The sequence below is a fragment of the Rhipicephalus microplus genome, chromosome 10, assembly GCF_043290135.1.
Source record: "Rhipicephalus microplus isolate Deutch F79 chromosome 10, USDA_Rmic, whole genome shotgun sequence".
Classification (NCBI taxonomy): Eukaryota; Metazoa; Arthropoda; class Arachnida; order Ixodida; family Ixodidae; genus Rhipicephalus; species Rhipicephalus microplus.
The window spans coordinates 8698872-8722971 of NC_134709.1; the positions used below are offsets into that span (position 1 = coordinate 8698872).

The 24100-nt window shown below is 43.9% G+C and overlaps 2 protein-coding genes across 2 annotated transcripts in view; one reads left to right on the forward strand and one right to left on the reverse strand.

Annotated features, from left to right (window-relative positions):
* Window positions 1–24100, forward strand: part of LOC119181229 (rho family-interacting cell polarization regulator 2-like) — a 336392-nt gene that overhangs the window by 68043 nt on the left and 244249 nt on the right. The window lies entirely within an intron of this gene.
* LOC142774558 (uncharacterized) overlaps window positions 1–24100 on the reverse strand; it is a 76331-nt gene that overhangs the window by 7139 nt on the left and 45092 nt on the right. The window contains exons 3-6 of the mRNA XM_075874994.1: window positions 17482–17583; window positions 10977–11075; window positions 9673–9771; window positions 622–720 (exon numbers count right to left, since the gene is read on the reverse strand). Coding sequence (XP_075731109.1) covers window positions 622–720; window positions 9673–9771; window positions 10977–11075; window positions 17482–17583 — 399 coding nt within the window. The remainder of the gene's footprint in view (window positions 1–621; window positions 721–9672; window positions 9772–10976; window positions 11076–17481; window positions 17584–24100) is intronic.

A 24100-nucleotide genomic window follows, 5' to 3' on the forward strand; every position in this document is an offset into this window, starting at 1 on the left:
AATGATAAGTGAATTCATTGCCTTCCCCTCCCTTTCTCTCATTATTCCATATCCCTTCTCCATTCACCTTGTTCAGGATAGCAAACCGGAAGCTTTTTTGTGTTTCCCATTTGTCATCCAGATTCGCTAATGATGTTTCAAGCATTTTGGTTGGCTGAAACATTGTCTTACGAAACATTTTGACAATGGATTTTTTTTTTTTGAGAATACAGGCTCTGTTTCTTTTCTACAACGACGCTGACTGTTTTTTTTTTTTTTGTTACCACCGTATAACTTAAGTTTCACTGGTGAACAGATTTAGTCCCTTCTTAAAGAAGCATACGTTGCTCGTTCTTTTAACTTTCGTCGGCATGTTCAGCTTTGAAACTGGTGTAATAGAGTCGGCAAGTGTGTCGAAACAATAAGAGTAGGCTACATTTACAAAGTGCATGAAGCATCGCATCTTTCTGCACTGCTGAGCGTTCGATTCGGTCGACCGCTTTCACGAGCAAATGAGGGACAGGAAAGGCAAAAAGGCGGTGTAATTACAAAGTGAAGCCTTTGTTTGCACGACGACAATTACGTATGGGATGGCATGTGAGGTACAAATAAAAATGAGGGCACGGTGGCCAGGTGTATCACCTTGTTGACTTCGCTGGCGTTGCAGAACGCGCTGATGAGTATTCGAAGCACTCCGGCGTGACCGTAGCGGGAGGCCGTGTGCAGCGGGGTGTCGCCGTACTGGAAAATTAAAAATAAAACAGAGAACAAGATAAAATGCTGTTCCACCCTAAATCGTTTCTTTTTTAGGCCGGAAGCGTTGAATCATTCCGATGGGGTGGTCAGAAGTGACTAGAAGTGCCCTACAGATTACATTTTTTTCATCAAGCCCTAGGCGCGGCAGGCCTTGGCATACGCGTGAACACTATATATAGCACACTATATATAGCACACTATATACTCATTGCTTGACGTTGTGGCATAATCGTTGCATGTTCCCGAGAAATAATTGAAAACGGCATGCGGTAACGGTTGATTTATGACAATGTACTTTATGCATTATAGGGTTCATTTTTTTTCCTTGCTTTCTCTCCTTATTTTGCTTCTTTTTTGCTGATTCAACGAGGTTTTCTTATAGCTACAGTGCTATAGAGTGATTGAGAGGGATCGCCTGTGCACAGCGTAGCGAGGACAGTCGCAGACGTTATGCTGGGAGGTCTCCTCGGCACCGCTGGTGTCACAAAGAGCGTAGTCGGCCATGCATATTCCCAACGAATATTGCTCTGTGAAAGCCACTCTGTGTGTGTAGAAAAAAGTTCTTAACGATTTAGAGTACTTGGTACTTTACTATGGGAGAGCGAAAGATCGTTCCGTGGATACCAATTTATACTGCCTCCTACACAACACTCTCTCTTAGTCATAAACCCGGAATAAAGCCTGCTGCTAAGGAATGCATACCCCGACAAGGACCCAAGGATAGCGCTCAAAGTGCGTCCTTCTGATACTAGATTTGTTTAGTAAGCATCAAACTAAAGGCAAGTTTTATTGGACATTAAATTACCATTACTCGTCTCTGTAGGTTATTTATTCATAAACAACTATTTTTTATATATGATTAACGTGCGCGGGCTTCTTTCCTCAATTGAAAAGGGTGCGCGCGTGCCGCTCCTCTAGTGCGGGCCTACTGTAGGTGGCTACCTACTACTACGACGACACTGCATGCATCGCGGATGCAAGACCCACGGCTTAAGGAGCTTCGCCCCCAAAAGTGGATAAAGAGTACCTGGTACTTTACTATGGGCTTATAATTGATGAGGCCGCATCGACAAAAAACTACTGTAATGTAGAAGGACGTAATTTTATAAAAAGTGGTGAACGATTTAGAGTACTTAGTACTCTACTATGGGAAAGCACGAAGCCGTCCCGCAAAGGAAATTGCCTGAAACCTTCAGAAAGAAAAGCGTGAGACCGTTATAATTACTACGTTACTTCCACGACACCAGATGATATTACAGTCGAATTAAGTCATAGAGATTTACAATTGTGTCACTGGTTTTTGCATGAAACATTCGCTTGTCGCGACAAGTTTTTTTCAATGATTGTGACAACAGTTTCTAAACCGAAGACACACTTTATTCGGGGACGTCGAGTTTTTATTTTCCGATTCGCTAGCAATGACATTGGAAAGAACTTTCGCTTAGTATGAAAGCCAGTCGATACGCCTCTCTATACAGGTGGAGAACAAGCACGGCTTGTTGCCATCTGCAGAAGTTCACGGCAACAAAATGCTTGCCTGTCTGAAGTCCTTGCGATGGTTTCGGCTTTACATTCTTTCAGTATGATGCGAGGCATGGCTCAAACTCATGGATGTATATTCGAACAACATGAGTTTATGTAGTTTCCACCGTATTGTTTTCCATATTTTTAGTTTCACAGCCAGATCAGTACATGTGATTGTTTGGCACTCCAACGAAAATTGAACGATCGGCTACTCTCTATGCAGATGCTACTGGAACACCGTCCTCACCTTTCGTCGGCTCAGAAAGTAGTCAAAGCTGTCTTGTATTTTTTGAGGACTAAAGGCCTACCTGACAACCTTTAACTTTTGTGTAGTACCTCCGCTGCATACGCGACAGCCGATTGACTGACAATCCTCTTTTTTTCTCTCTCTCTTTATATTATTTTTCTCCTCTCTCTCATCTTTATGCCGCCTTCTCCATCCCCCAGCGTAGGGTAGCAAACCGGGCATGTGCCTGGTTAACCTCCCTGCCTTCTCTCTTGTTGTTCATCCCATCCCCCCGACGAAAATTTCAGGCAGATGTGATTCCTAGCAAATGCGATACATAGACAGCATTTTCGCAAAAATGCGTCCTCTCATGCGTGCAATATTTGACCGCTGTTGTGAAGCAATATGCGATGAACCTCATAAATCAACTCGTCGCGAGCTCGTTCACGGTGTAATTTTATACAACAAGGGCTCATGAAGTGTGAGGCCCACGCGACGACTTTATGCTCTCCCATAGTAGGGTACCTAGTACTCTAAGTCGTCACCCACTTAATCTAAACAAACGAAGTACAGGCGGTGTCACACTTGACTACAAAAACTAAGTGCGTGGCTGCGGACACCTTTGCCGTTCGCAGTTACATACCTCACGTTACCTACAAGCTTCCATTCATGCTTGGATTACAGCACGAGTACCTATCTTGCAGTATGACTATGTCAGATATCACTACAGCGTCGGTCTTTGCACTTCTCTGCAGATTATCGTGGTTGAAAAGGTCGACTGGGTACTCTTGGCAAGTGGGATTCTGCCTGTGTAGAACACAGCCAGTTGCGCTGCTGATTTCTAAATTTTCTGTACGCTGTGCTTGGTGTATTTTACACTCTTTGCAAGGGCAATAAAAGATGATAGATAAAAGATGTAGCAAAGAGAGTGAGAGAAAGCAAAACGTTTATTGAAATTGAAAATTGAAATTGAAATTTATTCCGCAACAACAAAATACATGTTACGAGGAGGGCAGGTAAAAGCTGTGAGAACAGCTTGAGAAGCCCTGACCCCCTAGTACACAGGGTAGCACAGAAAGACGTGCGGCTAAGGACAACCGAAATAAAAGTGTTTCACAATGTGCACTAAAAAAAGAAACAATGAAAGATTACAATGAAAGATCACCGAGGTAGTCGCTAGATCACATTATTATATAAACACTAATCGCAATTTTTTTGGTGATATGCTAGATATATCAATGTTATGTTCCCTAATTATGCGGTTTAGAAGTGTAGGCAGTTGAAACTTTAACATTTGATTTCCGTATTTCGTTCTACATTTTGATATGTGCCACACTTCAGGTTGACGTACATTATAAGCAGGAAAATTTTTCTCTAACCTGGCTATTCTAGCAATCGTATCATTATTTTTCAATAAACCGAACTTATATAAACGGCTTAGTTTATAATCATATATTGATGCAACCTGAATGATGTAGTGTTTTTTAAACAATTCTGCTGTGTGGCTGCGATGTGGTAATTTAGAGGCAAGACGCAAAGCTTTCTTTTGCAAGATGGTAAGTTTGCAAACGTTTACAGTTGTCGTTGTGGACCATACAAGAAAGGCATAATTCAATAATGAAGAAAACAACGAGTTATATATGAGCATGTTTACAGAAACAGGAAAATAGTAGCAATGACGGCGCATGACGCCGATTATACGAGATAGTTTAGTAATAATATGGTTCACGTGATCATCCCATGTCATGTTTTGTGAAAAATACACGCCTAATGATTTAAAACTTTTGACGACTTCAATTTCTAAATTATTTAACGAAATGATGGGAAACTGAACTTGTGTGTGGCGGGGGTGAAATAAAACAGCTTTTGTTTTTTTTATGTTTAGTTTTAGAGAGTTTTCTTGGGCCCATGTGTTAATTTTAGACAGTGCGTTATTCGCTCGGCTACCTAGATCGCTGCTACATCTGCTTGAAAAAAACAAACTTGTGTCGTCAGCATATATAATGTAATGGGCAGATTCATCAATACGAACTATCTCATTAACGTAAAGTATAAAGAGAAACGGTCCCAAAATGCTTCCCTGCGGGACGCCTGTTTTAATGGATTTTGTTGCGGAATGTTTGCCTTGAATTACGACGAATTGAGTTCGGTGTTGCAAGTATGAAGTGATTAATTTGTGTGCAACGCCTCTTATACCGTAATGGTCCAACTTTTGTAGGAGAATTTTATGATTAATGAGGTCAAAGGCTTTTGAGAAATCAAGAAAAAGACCGAGTACCATATTTCGGGATTCAAAATTCTCTAGAATGTATTCTTTTTGTGCCAGTAGCGCGAGCTCAGTAGATTTATTTTTCCGGAAGCCATACTGCGCTGAAGTAATCAAGTTGAACTTGTCAGTAAAAGAGTTCAAACGTTTCAAAATTATTTTTTCCAGACCCTTAGAGAATACAGGTAGAATCGATATAGGGCGGTAGTTGGACATATCATTTCTGGGACCCTTTTTATAGATAACTGTCACTTTTGCTATCTGCATGTTTCGCGGGAAATGTCCTGTGGACAAACATATGTTAAAAATGTAGGCAAGACAGGGTGCTAGTATGTCAATAACATACTTAACAGGTTTCATCTGAATATTGTCCGCGTCAGTGGCTTTGCTATTACTGAGTGTCAAAAATGTCGCTACTAATTCACTCTCTGAAATTGGCTCTAGAAATATTGTTTGGTTATTTCGAATATTCATATATTTTAAAGAAGTACTACTGGTTGTAGGGCCGCCAACTGACAAAAAGAAGTCGTTAAATGCATCAGCTAAATCAGGCCCTTGAATTTCTGTACCATCTTTCACAATTTTGGTTAATTCCTCCGGTGGATTATTAAGCGTACTGTTAATTGCCTTCCAAACGTTTTCTGTACGCCCTTGCGTTGAGTTAAACAGGTTCGAATAATATAGTTTCTTTTCATCACGAAGGCGTTTGGTGACAAAGTTTCGGTGCTTTTTAAATGCTTTGAGGGCTTCAGGGGACTTACTCACAATAAATGCCTTGAACAATTGGTCCCGCTTTCTTATAAGCTTAAGGCATTCTTTATTTACCCAAGGTTTCCGACTTTTTTTAAATGTTTTAAATGACTTTAGGGGAAAACATTGAAGGTATATTTCGGTGAACTTGTTCATAAATAAATCGTATGCCAAATTGGCAGCACTCGCTGCGAACACATTGCTCCAGTCGGTTCTGCCTAAGCGCTCTCTAAAGAGGGTTAGTGTTTCAGGATTTATAAGTCTATAGGAAAATTCTGCACGCACTTGTTTGGGTACGTTATTGAGTTGGTTAACAAACATAAATATAGGCATGTGGTCACTAATATTGTGAATCAAAGTGCCAGCCGTAACAAGGGAAGTATCAAAGTTTGTTATAAAAAGATCTAAGAGTGTTGATGACTGTGAAGTGATTCGCGTAGGAGCCGTTATAACATTTTGACAATAATGCGAGCTTAACATTGATTCAAGTTCTAATTTAACACTGCTCTCAGCTAACATGTTGATGTTGAGGTCACCACCTAAAATCAAGGCATATTTTTTTTCACTCACAAATTCTAACAGTGAGTCTAAAAAAGAAAAAAACAAAATTTATTTGATGGTCTGCGTGAGAACATCGGTAAATTGTACTCTGGAGGCGCTGCGTTAGAGATCCTCGATCCGTGCAAGGAATGCGAACGAGCACATCGAGGCACGTTAGATACGAGCGCTATCTGGTAGTTATCTTCGAAAACGAAGGAAGGCGAGCGCGCCTGTCGCGGAAGTGATAACATCTAGAACGCAAAGTGGCGGGCAGGTGCCACCACCATGTTGTCTTAGTGAGGGCTAAACCTCATAAGCGCGAAAATGCACGCGACAGCGACGAGCGACGTGACGTAGTAGATCGTCTTCGCGCGATCAGTCGCTAGCGCAGGCAAACCTCATTCACACGACGGCTTCGGCGAGCAAATTACACTGTTGCTGGCATGAAGCCGTCTACTCGCACCAAGAAAACCGCGTAGCGAGCGGTATGCAAATAAAAAATAAGATATATTGTTGTGTAATGAAACGGAAAGTGTTTATGAATGCCTTGCAGCCCTTTTTTATATGCACATGCGTAAACATTGCGTTATTTCTTGTTGCGCACACATGACTCGGGCAGGGTCACGTGCAGTGGATCCGTGGCGCATCGGCGAAGCAAAACAACTATGTAGTCTTCGTCTTTTCCGGTATTTCGCTATTGGCTGCTAGAGTCCAGCACTTCCGGGCGATGAGCGACGGTTTCCAAATCTGGAGAACCAAGCGATCGCGCGAAAACGAGCACGCGACACGTCGCGCGAACGCCCCGTTTCGTCGCTCATAGCATCACTCGTCGCTGTCGCGTGCATTTTCGCGCTTATGAGGTTTGCTCTTAAAGCGTCGGAAACATTCGTTTGTTTTTTTAGCACTATGTTGCATTGTGAGCGCAGCGTGATAAACGCTACGGTACTAAGAATTATTTATGCATGCCTTCCCCAGTATAAAGACACGCATACAAAATATGGTGCCTCAGATATGTGCAATAATTGGTTTTTAATTTACAATCGCACAAGTATGAACGCTGAAACTTGAGCAAAATTAGTGGGCGGTACGGATGGGGTTGACCGTTTGGAGTATCGTTTGGGGCCGTTTGGGGTATCGTTACGACAAACAAACAGATAAATGTATAGACAGACCAATACTTTTGCGTCGACGTACCCCAAGAAAACCTATCATCTTTAAAAATGACAGCATGCGCACGCGGTGAATGATGGAGAGTGGGGCGAAGCTGAGTCCACACTGCCGTGTCACTTCGGCCTCCCGTTGTCGTACTGCAGGGTCCTCGCGACGCCGCCGCGCCGTTTCGGGCCGCTCTACGTGCTACCTACACAGCCGCATCGTTCGGCTTTGTATCTATCACCCACTGTAGAGACAACACCTTGAAAAGCATCGCACAGAAGGCTGCTTCGTATATTGCAATGCAAAATTAGGAGTCCAAATATATTCTAGGCCCATGGCAGAACACCTCCGGTGCGTTGGACTTTACAAAAGTGCTACTGACGTTCTTACGGGCCGCAGGCTTGAACGAAACGTTGTTAATTGCGCAGTGCGTGTGAGTGACCTTATGTGTTATGTTACTGTTATGCGTGTATGTGTTGTGTGTTTATCATTGTATTTAACACTGTCATCACCCGGCAACCGGAGTAGCCTGTCAGGTGAAAAACCAGGCAAACCTCTCCAGATTCCCATTAAAGTAATTCTCTCTCTCTCTCTCTCTCTCTCTCTCTCTCTCTCTATTGCAATGCATAAGAAGTCCACTGCGGGTGATTTCTGTAGCAATAATTACCGGTACTGGTATGATCGGGGAGCGAACGAATAACGTCCAGAGGACACCGATCATTGGGTGAGTATAATTAAGAGGGACACGTTCGGTGCGCTGCGTGTAATGCAATATCGATGCTCCCATTCTTATTTTTTTTTTGTTGGCCATAAATTTTCTCAAGAGTGTATACGCAACAATGGAGCGACGCATTGACCACGGCGGCGTTAAAATGAGCAGCGTTACGAATGTAAACGCCGTCGTCACCCAATAAGATGCCTTTTTCGGGATAAGTTGCCACTGTTTTTTTTTTTGTCATCCACGTAGGTTTAGATGAGGAACAGGGTGTAATTAAACCCTTTACGCTCGCTTCTTTGTCTCAATGACAATAATAAACTTTTTAAGGAACGTGGCAAGGTATGTAAGTGTCCTAGTTTTCTATGATGTAGTTACACGCGTGTGAATTAGAGGTTACAGCATCTATCCTGTAGCGCAGTTTCGTACTACACTGCACTGCATCAGACAGGTTATCGTATGGACTTATTGCCTGATTTTAAATCCTACATGACTTTTGGTATTGGGTGCTCGAGGCAATGCGAATAAATTCCGAATCTATCTCGGCACTGATATAGACAGAATAAAAACACATTTCTTCGCTTGGAAGATTGCGCGTCGAGCTGTCTTGAACATCACGTGCTACGCTTATAGCACCAGGTGAGGCAACTCGTCAAGTGACTTTCTCGTGCGCTTTGGCATTCGCGCAATCGAAAGTTAATTCAGTGCGATTAGACGATTGGATCAGTTCGTGCGCACTCCAAACCTCTTTCTTTCTTATTCTTGTATAGATACCCTCGAAAGGTGATCAGTTGCTGCTTTGATGCCTTTCATAAATTAGGTTTCTGCGGGTGCCTTTTAATTTGTACGATTTTTTCGATATTAACGGTGACACTAACACTGCTGAACTCTCTGCCTGATCTGACTTACAAAATGATCTTCCAGCAAGCTCACTGCTTGCTTTGCAGCTTTAGTCGTTTCAGATATATCGCTTAGCAACTTGGGCAGATTCATATTTATGTTTACCACCACTGTGTCTGCCGCGGAGTTCCACTGCTGAGAAAATGAGACTCTGGGTTTGACACCCGCTGATGTTCCAGCTTTCTTGACGCCTCCCAGAAGCTATGCAATAGAGATGGTATACCAGGCGACGAAGACGCTGTGTGACATTGAACTGCCATCCGGATCCGGATCGAACTGCCATCAGGGTTGCCATCCGGATTAAATTGTCATTCGGATGTAACTGGACAGGTTGTATGTAACCTTTCAATGTAGACTTGAGTGGCAGGTTATGGTTGTGGATGGCGACGACCTATTTTACGCCCTCTGAGGCGTATAGCAGGGAAATACGCCAGACCATGCTACAAACTTGGTTTGTTGTATAGGCATGAGTAATCTCAACAACTCCTAGTATAGAGTGAGGTCGAATAGAAGTAATGTTTTGCTCGTGATGGTTGCACTTAGCTTACGGTTGTCATAACTTTCGATTGTGTAATTCAGTGAAGAAAGGGCAACAGCAGGTGACATTGAACAATAACAGGCCAACGCGTACCCAGACAATCGGTAATCCGGCCGTAATCATCCAGCATCAGCTAAAATTAATGATTGTGTAACAAATACTAGACTACGTTACAACTATTCATAATCAGCGATTGTATATATAGTACGCGAGTAAACATGTACCGCCACAACGCCACCGTTCACCTCTCATTGCGCGTTCACAAATCGCAAGTTGCGATTGCTCAAATATGCACTTGCAAATATGAAACCTTCTGAGCTTACGTTGTTTTTAATGTCCGGTTTGCAGCCAGCCAGCAGAAGAACCCTCGTGCTTTGGTTGTGACCATTCTGGCACGCGAGATGCAGTGGAGAGAAGCCGCCCTAAAGAAGAAAAGAACATGGTAGGCAGTTTTCCGTTTTTTTCGTTAGAATTAAGCTGTTGAGTGTTTTGTTGCGCTAGTTCGCGTCACCAAAAAACTAATCATTTCGTGCGGACTTTATATAGCATCGCGCGCCACCTACCACCTGGTCGATCGGGACTGTAATAATTAATATTATGCCATTTAGGGTCATAGTAAATAGTGCGCTCACATTTATTTACTGTAACTACCTAAATTATGCTGATTTTAATGAACCGTATGCCTATCTTAGCTAAAAAATCATTAAGTGATGTATTACATTATAATTATAACCTAATTCTAAGCTAATTTATACCTCAATATGGAGGCCCCTTCATTAATCTAAGTCGGGCCCAATTTCCACTGTTAGTGCCACCTTGCATCACTCTAAAGCAAGCTGCCCTACCCCCCTTTTAAAACTTTCATCATGCGCCAGTTCAAAAGGTTCAAGATTCGTAGCATCAGCGTTCAGCCCAAGTGGGAACGCGAATGCTTATGATTACCAGGCGGAAAATTCCGGGCCGGAATTAAAAGGGTAATGACACATAAACTTTAATCTCGCGTTTTTCTGCTGCAATTTATTGCTTGGGGCTTGTTAGTTATGATATTGTGTGCTTCAGCATGTGACAGATAAATAATTACAGACCCTTCATTATCGATCATTTCCCGTTTCAGTTTGAGAAAGCTCCGAAAACTAAGTGCAACTGTCGCCACCTAGCGTGTGCAGCCATTGACCCCGTACGCACACAGAAGTGTGACACACTTCCTCATGGTCCGCATCAAGAATTACTTTCGAATAAGAAACGGGACTGCAATGTAGCCAAACAAAACTTTATAAGCGTGCGCCACGGCCATGCACTCGCAATTTCCCGCTGAAAATATAGACTGCGGGAACAAACGCGGCAGAAGAAAAATGGCGGCTATGACATCGTCATAACTTGTTTTGTTCACTTCAGCGTGGTGAAGTGTGGGAAATACCTTCTAGAGTGTCGATGGAACGATGGTATCAAAGGCTCACGCGAACTTCAAAATTCTTTTAAAATACCTTCCTAGCCATATTCGCTGTTCATATTTTGCAGGTGATATACGAATGCTCCCGGCAATTGACCCCACAGACTATCTCGGCTGCGAAACTTTGTGTCAATGCCCCTTTAAACCTTCTTTATGCGTGCTTGGACATCCACTTACCTTGTTTTTTATGTACACATTCGCCTTGTTCTTGCATAGAACTTCTATTGTCCTACTGTAGCCTTTCCAAGCGGCCTCGTGCAGAGCTGTATTCCCGTGCTGGACAAAAAAAAAAAGATCAATCGTTCAGTGAATCAATAAATGAATCAATCAGTCAGTCGGTCAATCAATGAATTATTTTAGTCGTTTCAAATTTACATAAAAGTGTGGTGAGTTTGTAAGCAACACCATGAGCGCTTTCAAGCACCGGCTGCAACATCATAGTAAGTATTTGTAATTGTTTGGCTGTTGCGAAGCTGTTCGTAATGCGCGGCTACGACAACTGCGTGTCGCCGCAGCCGCACAAATATGTCTTGCACGTGAGCATCGGCGTTGTAGCTTTGCGGTAATGACTTGCGGATAGACGTAAGACATTCCCTCAAATTTTGCTTTACTTTTTCGCCTCCATATATGTTATAGCAGTGCAGACTACGTGAAAACCTCGTCCCTTGTTTCAAATTGAAAAGTTCTGCAGGTACAGTTACAAAAGAAATGCGTTCCCTTTTAATACTTTCTCGTTATTTTTTTTGTATGCGTAGTAATGACTCGCCATAGTTCATGATTTCTAGTCCACAATTCTTGGATTCATCGTCGTCATGAAGTTCACACAATTAAATATCTTATCATCGCCTGTAAATGGTCCACTTCAGCTGTCTTCGCAATGCCTTACTACGTCATTCCCGAACATATCATGGGTTACTGCTACGAAAGGTCATTGCAGCGATCAGGCCCGCGCCACTTACGACGTAGTCTCAAATCGTTGTCCGAACGAGCTCTATCACTAGCAACCAAGCGTACTAACAGAAAGCGCAAGATACAGCGCAGCTTGCTGTTTGGCCTATCGCTTAGTACTTTTAAATCGACCGCAACGCTTTCCAAGCAATCTGCGCTGCATCACACAACAAAGCTCTTGTCCGTGACCCTGAATCGCTTGCCCCTTTTCTTTCCCAAACACAAAGCAAGGTCTTTCCAGTGCAGCACCCGCGTTGCTGAACTAAACGTTCTTGAGCCAACCTTCATCTTATCAAGCTCTCAGATAAACAACCGAACGCCCGACCCACTTCGCAGTACCTACGCCTACAACTTCGACCACTGAGCCGCGGGCACTCCCTCGTCACAAGCCCGCAATACCCGCCATCTCTCCAAACAATCGCAACTGCGGGGCCCGCATCACTCCTGCAGTGATGTAACCCCTCGGTGACTTAACCTCCGACCTTTTCTCGGACCTCACCGAGGCCAAGGTCACTGAGGCCGCGTGCGAGTGCATCGCGGTTGAGTCAGTTCAGATAATTAATGAGAGGAGGAAGAAGAGAGGGGAGAATGGAATGGAGAGTAGATGGTTTACTCCGCTGCCATTTTGTTTTATAGCCCTCTGGCGCGGTCGTAATCGCGGGACGAGTGCGTACGGTGCGGTGCGCTTTGGGGACAACATTACAGGGATTGATTCAAGCGTGTGCAAGTCACCTGCGCAGCAGTCAACTTTATCTCGTCACTCGAAACGCACTTGTTGATGTCTGCCTGGTTCGCAGAGTAGAGACACGACGATTGTTTTTCTTCCGAGGTGTCTCTTTTGTAGCTTTGCCTATATCTCGTTTGTCCGTATGTGGTTAGTAACTGTTACGAAAAGAGGTGAATGTAAGGACGGGTGCGCCTCGCCACGGTGGTCAAGTGGCTAAGGCACTCGGCTGCTGACCGGCGCAGGTGGCGGTATCAAATCCCGGCTGTGGCGGCTGCTTTTTCGATGGAGACGAAAATGATGTTGGCCCATGTGCTCAGATTTCGGTGCACTATATAAAACCCTAGGTGGTCTAAATGTCTGGAGCCCTGTACTACGCCACCTTACATAGTCATATGGTGGTTTCGGGACGATAAACCACACATTTCACTCAATTAATGATGGGTCTGTTGTTTACGGTAAACGCAAGCCAGTGTGAAACCAAGGGCGCGATTCTCAATGGGTTAATTTAGTGAACTATCTACTTTGGCAGAGCGCATTGAAATGCCCGAAAAAATTACGACACCATGGCGCTCTTGACTACATCGATGCACCAAACCCGCAAAATACATTCCAGCCTAAAAACAAAGGAAGTGGAAGATATGTACAATAAGAGGACACTAAAAAAAATTGGCAGATCCCACTTATAGCGGGAATTGATTATATGCGAAGCACGAATGAGGAACGTTGATATGTCACTTCAAATGAGCACAACGTTACGACGCGGACGTAAATTATGCCACACGACTTCAATGTCATGATTATCTTGTTTTGACGTGTCATTTACTTTCGTCGTCGACCCACGCTTCGTGATAACAAATTTGGTTATGTGGAGCTAGCGAAACAGCCACGAGCACGCTATGAGCTTCGCATGTAATCATGTTTTACATGACACGCATGTCATGATCATCATGTTTGAACCAGAATGGATGACGATATACGTTCGTCATCCATTCACGTCCCGTAATACCAATTATGACATATGTGAAGCTAGCGAAACAACCGAGAGCGTACCATGAGCATGGCGTGTAGTCATGACTTACATGACATGCATGTCGTGATTTCTACGTTAGGGTCTCTCACTTACATTCGCCATGCAATCATGTGATACCATACCAGTTTTGCAATATGTCATATGAGCGAAACCACCGCTAGAGCAGCAAGGCCATGAAACGTAAGCATGGTATTATGGACATATATCATAATTTTCATGTTATGACTAGTCACTTATGCTCGCCATACAGTAATGGAATGTTATAACAATTTCGCGATTAATACCAATATTGAAATGGTCAGGAGATCTAAAAGTCATAGATAGATAGATAGATAGATAGATAGATAGATAGATAGATAGATAGATAGATAGATAGATAGATAGATAGATAGATAGATAGATAGATAGATAGATAGATAGATAGATAGATAGATAGATAGATAGATAGATAGATAGATAGATAGATAGATAGATAGATAGATTCGCTGAAAGTCATTGAAGTTCGCTAAAGAATGCTTCGCATTCTTAAAGAAACTTGACAAGCCTGAACTTGCGTACGAACCTGTTCAGATGCTTCAGAACGATGCAACGAATGCGTACCGACCTTCCAGGTTCGTCAACGTGATTAGAGTTCATTCATGGTCAAGGGCCTCCAAGATGTGCGTCTAAAAGCGGATCTCTGGAGGCAGCATGGGCTGCGGTGGAACGCATTTCATCTTTCCCGTTTGTGTCGAGTGTCGTGAAGGCTTCGCGACGTCAAAGTGACGTTGCAGAAGAAAGACCGGAAACGGGAGGCGCGCTGCTCGCCGAACTCAAGCGAATTAGTGGGGGCCAAAGTGGATGATCTAATGAGTGGATCCATCAAAAATCGCGCCCAAGTTAAGAGGCAACAGCGCACCCGTCAGCTCCTCCAGTCACCCATGCCCCTTCATAGGATAATCCCTCAAAGATAATCTTTCGCTTCTTAATGTGTTCGCTTTATGTGTTTATAGCAGCTGTTATGGCTCTCCTTCTTACTTGTCCCTCTTTCGGTCTCTTCATGGGTAACTATTACTACGTTAACTACCGTTTCCAGTGAAGATTACGACGTGGATATTAACTTCCGGAATGCGGAGTGAGCTTGTTCTACATTCCTCGCACTTGTCTTATAGCAGCGCGTCCACGACGGAGTATAGGCGCTATTAACGCGTCTAGTTTTTAATGTCGTGTGATTGGCCTCCCGAGGGCGGACCTAATGGATTCAAGTCTATCTTAAGCAGTTAGCCATGACTCGCCCAGCTCGTGTTTCTTCGCTTCCAGCGGCTGGCTCGTAAAGATTAGACTGGTTTACGAGGCTGGGCCAAAACCTGAACATGCATCTTCGGCACTGAGTGGGCAAAGCTGCTCACTTTTGCAGTACCCGCGTGTTCTCACAGCTCCGTCGAGCGAGTTCTATGCATATCACACAGTAGCTTTATTTCATACGTCGTGTGTGTGCTCTCCGAATGCGTTGATTCGATGTACTTGAATCACGAGGCCAAGCGCAATCAAAACTTGCAGGGGTGCACCGACCAATTGCATTCGCTCTCTTTCGTAACGTCCCACAGGATTTGAACGACTTTTTCCTCGTTACATCCGTGGAACAATATATTTAAGAAGCGTGGGTGAGTAGTGGGCAAAGCACACTGCAGTGCTGAATTCGTAAGCTGTCATGGCCCAATGAATAAAGAGAGCTCTAGTTTAGACTGTTCGCAATTTCAAGTGAATTCGCGCCAAAATCGGTAGGATGACCGTTATTGATCTTGATTATTGGTCCCCGCAAAATATGCTTTTGTGGCGCGCCCACTTTTTTTATATTGCATGCTCCCACGTGAATCAATTTGTACGCATTGCCCTTTACGAGCTCTATTTCACTACTTCTGCTTGATCGTTGTGTCTTTGATGATATGAATATGAGTTAAGCCGGTGTTGTAAAAGGTTCCAGAAATTTCGACGATCACGTGGTTCTTCAGCGTGCCTTGGCACTGCACATTACATGGGCCCCTATAGCACATCACCTTCATCGTCATGCGACCACTGCAACTGGACTCAAACCCACGACAATTCGGGCCAGCAACTGAGCATAATAACCACTGTGTGATCGAGACTCAATGTCTAACGTGCGTACAAATGGCATACCACCATTTGTTTTAACCCGCAGCAACATTTGCGCTCAGTGTTCATGGTAATGTGATCAAGTTGTTAGGTTCTCAGTTCATAGCATGAAAGCAGCAAGGAAGAGGCGAAATAAATAGGAGAGAGTGCTGCTCGGTACCCATTTTCTGGCTGTCCTAATGAAATTTGAGCATCCATTTGAATAGCGTAAATATGCCGTCTTGAGCTGCAATATTTTCGGAGGCATGTACCCTGTTCTACCAGACGGCCACGCCCATGCCAATGAACACGTCCTGCAGAATGTCATTAAGTTAATAAACTCAATAAATAAATAAATAAATAAATAAATAAATAAATAAATAAATAAATAAATAAATAAATAAATAAATAAACTTTTTTGATGTCGTGACGCGCAGAAACTTCTCTGTGACTGGGCTTTGCTTTATTGTTATATGTAAATCAATAAACCAGACTGCAATTAACATAATGTGTTTGAGCTGTTGCCACACCTCTGCTACTGCGCTCGGCTTTCAATGTGAAGCGTGCAGCCATGGAACGTGCAGTTGGTCATTTTGCCTTGAATTTTCTCGTACCTTTTTTGTAGTTTACTTACGTATGCTGCCTTGGCGACAGCGGACTACATTAAACTTGAGAATAAGCATTTTACCACTAAATTTTATGACTGTTTTTTAGTATTTTTAATTTTTTTTCTTAGTGAGGTACGTATGAAGTGGAACGAACGTCTTTGCTGATTCTTTTTGTCTCTTTCGCCTAACAAGCAGTAAATATTAAAAAAAAACAAGTAGGCAACAGTGTTCAGTTTTCACTTCTAAATGTGGCGCGAACGTTAAGATTCACAAAACTTAAAACTCATTACGCCACCACGCCCTACATCAACCGTTGCGCCGGTCCGAAAGAACAAGGAATTCTCAATAAGATACGAACCAGTTTTCTGAGGACATACACACTGGAGTCGGTTTCGGCAACGCAGCTGAACGAACAGAATCCTGTTCGAGATTCCTGTCCGGAATCTTGTCCGAAGGCGCAGTAAAAATTTAAGTTGAATTCCGCGCTCGAGGCCATGAGAATCGCATAAAAGTAAAGCTTTCAAATTCGTGATGGAGAGCGTAGCGACCAACCTTATCAAACATCGGAAGCTCGTCGGGTGTGTCGTATCCTTGCATGAGTTCGCACAGCGGCCTGTTTCCTCGGTTCCGGCTGCGCATCCCCGAGCTCTTTTATCCCCAAATACTTTGCCGCGCCATTACATAGCGAAGTGTTCCCATCGAGCTGCCCATGGAGGTGTCCAATAGCCTTACTTTGGGGGATTGAATTGTCACTTCATTTGTCATTTGCGAACCTTGGGACGTCGACTGCTACTTCCTACTTGTTCTGTGCTTGTTTTATTTCTGCGCTGACGATACGAAGCCTCAGCTTGCTAATGCTTGATAGTGTGCTTGTTGATTGTGTTGCATATCGAAACAAAAAAAAAAAGCGTCAGAAGCCGGAGACTGAAGGGAACGCACGATTGCTTACTTAAAACTGTTTTTATTTCCAGTACTGCATGAAATGTATCGCATAAGCAAGGCACTGAGCTTGTTCTGTTTAGACTTATGTAGTATTGGGTGTCGTCTTGGAAAAAAGAGATAACTATCGTTGCTGTCACCGCTAGAATAGGAGTGGGGGCTATGTGTTTTGTGTGCAATGTTTTTACAACGAAAGCGCGATGTGTCCGTTATGTGAGTACAATGTGTGTGCAATGTGTATGCGATGAATGTGTGATGTGTGGCTTGTCTGTACGTTGTGCGCCAGGCGCACTGTCTTGCACGAACATCTTGACGTACCATTTCATCTTGTACGTCGACGAGGCAGTTGTGCTTGACCAGTAGCCGCACCACTTCCTCGTGACCCTCGGTAGCCGCCTGATGCAGGGGGGAGTAGCCACACTGTAATGAGATCAAGACAGGAAAGCGAAACCGGTCAAATTTCAGGCAACACAGACCACGGCCCTACCGCGTTAATGCCGTCTACGTATATAGTTTACAAAAATATTATCTTAGCAGATATACGTGCTTTGGAAGGGCAGCAACGAAAGAGAGGTAAAAAGAGAAGAGAACAAACAAATGAGCTGTAAGACAGTTTTAAAGTAATATGAGGAGTTTCGCCATGCCATACCACTTTCACTTTACCTCAGCCAGGCGCATGCAGCTATGGTCGTTTCAAAGGAAATTAAACGCTATAAATCTAATAGGCATGGTCGGGGTTCTTCAGTAAAGGGGTGGGGACGAAGCTTGACTGCACCCCCTTCTTCACCCCTGCAGCCCTCCCCCCATCCTACTGCTCTCCTGCTATCCACCAGCGCAAAGACGAGGTGCGTAGGGAGGACGGGGGGTGGTAAGGGCTTCCCTCCATGTGCGCATGCCTATTGCAGACCCACTTTTGGTTTGTACTTGAGGTACAACTTTGGGATTGATCGATCAACAAAGTTATTGCAATGCTCATTCATCAACTTTTTTTTCTGTTGCGACTAAAAGCTCAGCCCTAGTAGGAGGGAGCCTTGAGGTCTTAAGATGTCACCCGAAGTCTTATCAAATACTCTCGTAACCAAAGTCGGCCCCAGGACCTACTCGCGCACACGCATGGAACTAACAGCGGCGTAACGCAGGTAATGGTGACCGATAACCGCTGCGAGACCAATGGTTACCAAAACGCGGATGTCATGGCATGAGTGATTGGGAAACCGCGTGCATTTACATTGTCGTGCACCAAATGCTTAGAAGTCATGAAGCCATAAGTCCGCGAGAATGCAGCGTAATACGGTCGCTTCCTGCTTCGCGTGCGAGAACAGACTCGGCAGCTTTTACCATATCGTTGTTCAATGCAGGACGCTCAAGAACTGTGCGTGTTTCCCATACGTCCTGCCCCTGGCGCCAATCCATCTCAAGAAAGGTCTAGCGGCGTGGCACTGATGGCTTTATTTCCAGTAGAGTCCTCAGTCTTCGAGCCCACACTTGAGGACATCGCCTGCACACGGAGTCGCTTCGATTGTGCCGTCCATGGCACGCGAACAAGGACCACTCCAGCAGCTTCATTATTTACGACATGTCGCTCCCTCTTCTACTTCTTTTTTTCTTTTGTACTACCACCACACGCGTGCACTCACTGCCAGGTGAGCCATGATTTATCTTCCCAAGTCTCGCTTCACTCGCTCAGTGATTCCGCAGTCCACCCCATGTTAGCTTATGCAGAAGAAGGCGACCTTCATTGCCGCCTCCTTCTCTGCCTTGTCGTTATCTGCGTCGTTGTCCTAAATCTCGTCTGTGTGGCCGCCTCCTAGAGGGATGGTCTGGCTTCTTGTCGGGCTGAATACAGTGTAGGGTGTATATGGCGTTGCGGTCAAAGTGTGGGCGGTGCGGGCGTTTTTTGGAAAGTAAACAAATCGTACACGCACCTGCTTATTGTCTCCAACGAACAAGTCTCTTCACGCGTGCCAGCTACACGCCCGATTGTATGCAAAAGGAAAAGAAAATATGTAGGAGCTGCCAGGATGGGTAGCATATGTGGACAAGGTCTCGGACGTGAGCTTATTTATAGCTGCAGCATTGGTACAGTTATGTGTGTACTTTTTTTTTTCTCATGGAGGGGTCATGGAGGAAAGAACGGATGGGAAAGGGGAACGTGTCGTTTTCTTAGGACGATGGCAATACTGCTCGGCAGTACTGCTGTAGGAAGCCTTAAAAATACGTAACTGAATGTTAGGTGACGCTGTAAGTAACGTGCACAAAATATTGTGGAACAACATGCAAATTAGGTTGAGTTTTTGGGGTACAGGAGCCGCTCGTGGATGCGTCTAAAACATTAGGTCGCGTGTATGGCCATCGGTAGTTGGTCTTGAGTATTGCCGTTCTATCCAAAACTTAGTCTTCGGTCTGAGAAGCACCTTCGTAAAAGCACCGCAGAGTGCATTTATAGAGTCTGTCATAAGTGTCCCAAGCATAGAACACAATAGGCGGCAACTTTTTATAGGGAGTTCTTAAAGAGCGCGTAAGCGTTGTTTGAATTTTTATTAGTAGACAAACATGTGACTATGTCAGTCAGAGTTCTCAAACAGTCACTGACATTAACCCATATTAGACATCACGAACTGAACTTTGGCCTACAAGCGCCCGCATTACCCTACTGACATTGTCGCTTGTTCTGGTCGCTGTAGTGGCTTTATATAGTCCACTGTGTGTATTGCATAGTTCGGGCACGTTTTATTAGTACAGGAAAGACTCTGAATAAGATCGAGAAACACACAGGACGCAACTCTAGACTTCAAATTTCTTCAATAATAGTATTGTGTGGTTGCTTGTACAGCACCGAATGCATGGTATGACGACTTGCTTCGGTAACTGTACTGCTTTTGTGTGTGTGTAGTCATTTATACTTATACAATATTCCCTGTATTCCTAAATGCGAAAGAACGAGAATTGTTCGAAGGGTCGGTTTGTGTGTTGATCACAACGTGTATAACAAAGCCCAGTACAAGTATAAAGGGGCAATATTTGTAAGTTTTTTTAAGGGTATACCTACTTAAATGATCATGATATAAATTGAAATGAATGAATAGACGAAAGAACCGCTCGCTGCCATTGAGGACCAAAGTTACAACCTTCAAATTACTGCTCCTACGATATGCTAATTGAGCTAAGCTGGCGGACGTTTCTTTGTTTTTCTATGCCCTGTGACGCGTTGTATACTAAGGATAGACAGGCGCATGTTTTTCTTCTGAAAGTACCCTGAAATGTTTTGAGATTGAAAACGTCAAAGCGCTGTGAGTCTATGACGCACATTACGGTATACAATGAATATGTGATGACCAACAGGAAATGTGTCACGCTGCACGCTTTTAAATTGACACTGAAAGATTTTTCTCGTATCAACCAACTAATTACTAATTGACAATGCCAAAATTACTACACTTTCAAGTAGAAGACGCTTTGTAAGCAAAAAAACGCTCGAAAAGAAAACGTGGCTGGCGACGACACCTTGAGGTTCTTTCACCAATCGCCAAGACGTCATAAATTTTCACAGCATTTCGGCTGCGTTCACATGACTGACAGGGTCGTGGACGAATCAGTCGCGCGACGTGTGACGTGTTTCGCATCTCTCCGCAGCCAGCATTCACACGACAGGGGAGAATTCACTCAAGAAGGCACGACTGGAGCATTGATCCCGGAGGATCGCAACTGTGATTTGTGCCTCCGTCGTTTCGCGAATCGCTGCACGCAGACCGAAGCGGACACTCGGGAATGACTGACGTATACAGTGACGTAGTACGCAGTCCGCTGGCTTGATTTGCAATTTTGTCTGTCGTGTGAACACCACTTTACAGGGGCCTGCGTTATCCCCAATATGGGAAAACGAAGTGCAATCTCTTCTAAGGGAGTGAAAAACTTTTCCTTTGTTTTCCCTTTTAAGCTAGGTTTTCATCTAGGTTATTATCTATTACTAATACAAAAACTTTATAGTAAGTACAGATCAGCGATCATCGAAGTTTCATTCTAAAATTTGTAACGTTTTCCATTTTTTAATTTCCTTTACTCTGAAATCGAATAATACTTTATAAGACCACTCAATTATTGGCCGATCTCACACAGTGGGTATGAGCCACAAGTGATAGGCAACAAGAACAAGAACAAGTACTTTATATACCATGCTTCAAGAAATTTAGTAGGGGCACTGTGGCCAAAACACACACAAAAAAAGAAAGGAAACACGTTGATATCAGCGGCGTCACCTATGGAGATTATGGCGGAAAATTTCCATGTGGTGCGTTCGACATTTAATTTTCTCATGTACTGACAAGCTTATCTTGGCAAAATAACGAAACTAGAGGGCTCGAAGTATAATTGATTGTTCCAAACAGATTTATTTATCTACTGTAGTGTCCCTTTAACGTCGTAATATTCAAGATGGTACGACGTATATATGAAATAAAGAACCCCAGGTTGTCGAAATTTCTGGTGCCCTCCACTACGGCGTCTCTCATAATCATATGGTGATTTTGGGACGTTAAACCACACGTATCGATCTATCACGTATATATGAAAGTTAATAAAGAAATCGATTTGGGGCTCACATTTCTGCCTCCGTCTTTTTCACTTCTGCACAGTGACAACCGCACCAAGATCAGTGAGAGTGAAGGTAGACGAACTCATTTTTCAGTTGATAATCGCTCGTTGGGGTCAGTTAATCGCTGACAAACGAACGTAAGGACGAAGTCGTGATTCGATAGGTGACGCACCCCGAGCGTCCTCTTCAATTAATAAAACCTCGAACACGCTGGGAACGTGCTCGCGCTGCCATCTATAGATGCACGTTAGTCCTAGGGCGATGGACATTATTGTCTATTTGCTGCTGTCTTGCGCACCCTGACCCATGGCAATGAACATGACGCTGCGGACGCAACGAAAACGTCAAAATGTGCTTGCGAGAAGCAAGTTCTCGGAGAAGCGGATTGTGGCGCCTTCTCTTTTCTCTTCTCTCAATTGCTGACTAGATGGCGAGGTCATCTAGTCAGTAATTAGGGGCAAACGAGCGCAAGCAGTTAAGTATACTTAACGGCAAGAGGTTAAAGAGAAAAAAAGAACGTTCGTGATGGTGTTCGCGATTAAACGCCAACTTTGAGAACGTTGTACCGTTGGCGGGCAGTGGAATGCCAGCGCATGCTATGCGGCCCGCGTTTTCCCGTGTGAATGACGCCGAGAACACGTTTCATAATTACAACGTTGAACCGCTAATCATGAAAAAAAAAATGTTGTGCGTTCTCAGTACGTGAAAAAGTTAATCTTGACGGCCACTGAATAAAGCTCATGACATCTATACAAAGCTCTCAAAACCGAGCATAGCTCGTTGCTTTTTGTTGCGCAGTAACCATTCCCGCACGCCGCAAATATTTGAAAACTCCGTATAGTCCAGTAGTTCTCGCTGGTTAACAGGTGCGTTGATCGAAGCAAACGTCAATCAATCGAACCAAACACGTCAATTTCACCAGGAGGAACTATCGCATACGTTAATCAGATGACGTCGATTCACTTACTCCGAATGTGTTTAGACTATGTCGGTGTTGGTGGCTGTGTTGAAGCTGTTATGTTAGTTTACGGTGCAAAAAAAAAAAAAGATTGTTCTTGTTATTCATTTTGCCTTTTTTTCGTCGGTCTTGTTTATGTTACATCTTAATTATTGTTTTTCATGCATTTCTCATGGTTGGTTGCTTCCTTGTTGTCGAAGTTGGTGAGGTACTAAGTCTGCATAGACCACGAATGTCGTATATAGCGATGCATATGGTTAAAGAACCCGGTATTGTGTTTCTCTTACATCTTGGCTTCATCACTGGCCACAACAACTTTTACGTCGCAACATATGACCAAATGGGCTTTCCTCTAAATGAAGTTTCATAAAAGCCGGTATGACACCTGGCGAAAGCTAGAGACAATGTAAACTACAAATTAAAGACAGGACAGATAATCAATAGCGTAGGCAGACCTGTCGCCCGGTAACAAAAGGCGTTTATTCATAGAAATGAGCGATATAAATACATTAGTTAATGAGTGAAATGAACATTACGCGTTAGTAGTTGGGTAGTATCGGAATGATTGCGTATAATCGAGCCACAATGAGCACACGGCCACACGAGAGTTTAGGAATAATTAATAGTAGAAGCACTACAACTTTTTTTTTTTTTCTGGAAATGCACCCACAGTTAGTCAGTCCCTTCAAGATGTTGTGGGTGGGGCGGGGAGGATACTTATGCGTTCTGTTCTGGTTACGTTTGCTTTTTGGTGTAGCGGGGAGGGGGGAGGGCAAAAGAATGGGGAGGATAAAATTTTGGGAGGGATGCCCTCCCCTCCCTAGGACTCACCCTTCTGACGTCATATTTGAGCGGTAAAGAAACATTTTCGTAGCGGAACCATCTCCAACTGGATTATGCGCACTCGCGCGAATCAACCGTTGCTGGCGAAAAAGTGCACTGTCTAATGGTAAGAAAATTAATGTATACTCTTATGTCGATTCGAACCGGGTCAGTGACATTCGCACATGCGGCTTCTTCCGATAAAGCGGAACGCGGTGATGAATTACCGGCAGCCTTCACGTAACGCCTCTCCAGTGCAAACGACATACACGCCTTTTCGCGGATGGCGCAATTCGACTATCATCATTACTGCGCTATCGCTTCTGGTTGACCTCGTCTTGTTCTTGTTTTTCCTCAACCAACAGATCCCCCCCCACCCCCATATGCAAATAAGCAAGTATGCACAGTTCGCTTTGCCACGCTGGGCTTTGTGCTTTTTTTCTATTTCGTAAGCGTCGCTCGGCATTGCGCAGACACTTTCGGAAATGTCGCGGCGGATGATGAATCGTGCGAGGACTTCGGTTGTCGCTCGGCGCTACCGGAATTACCGTGACGCGCTTTCTACC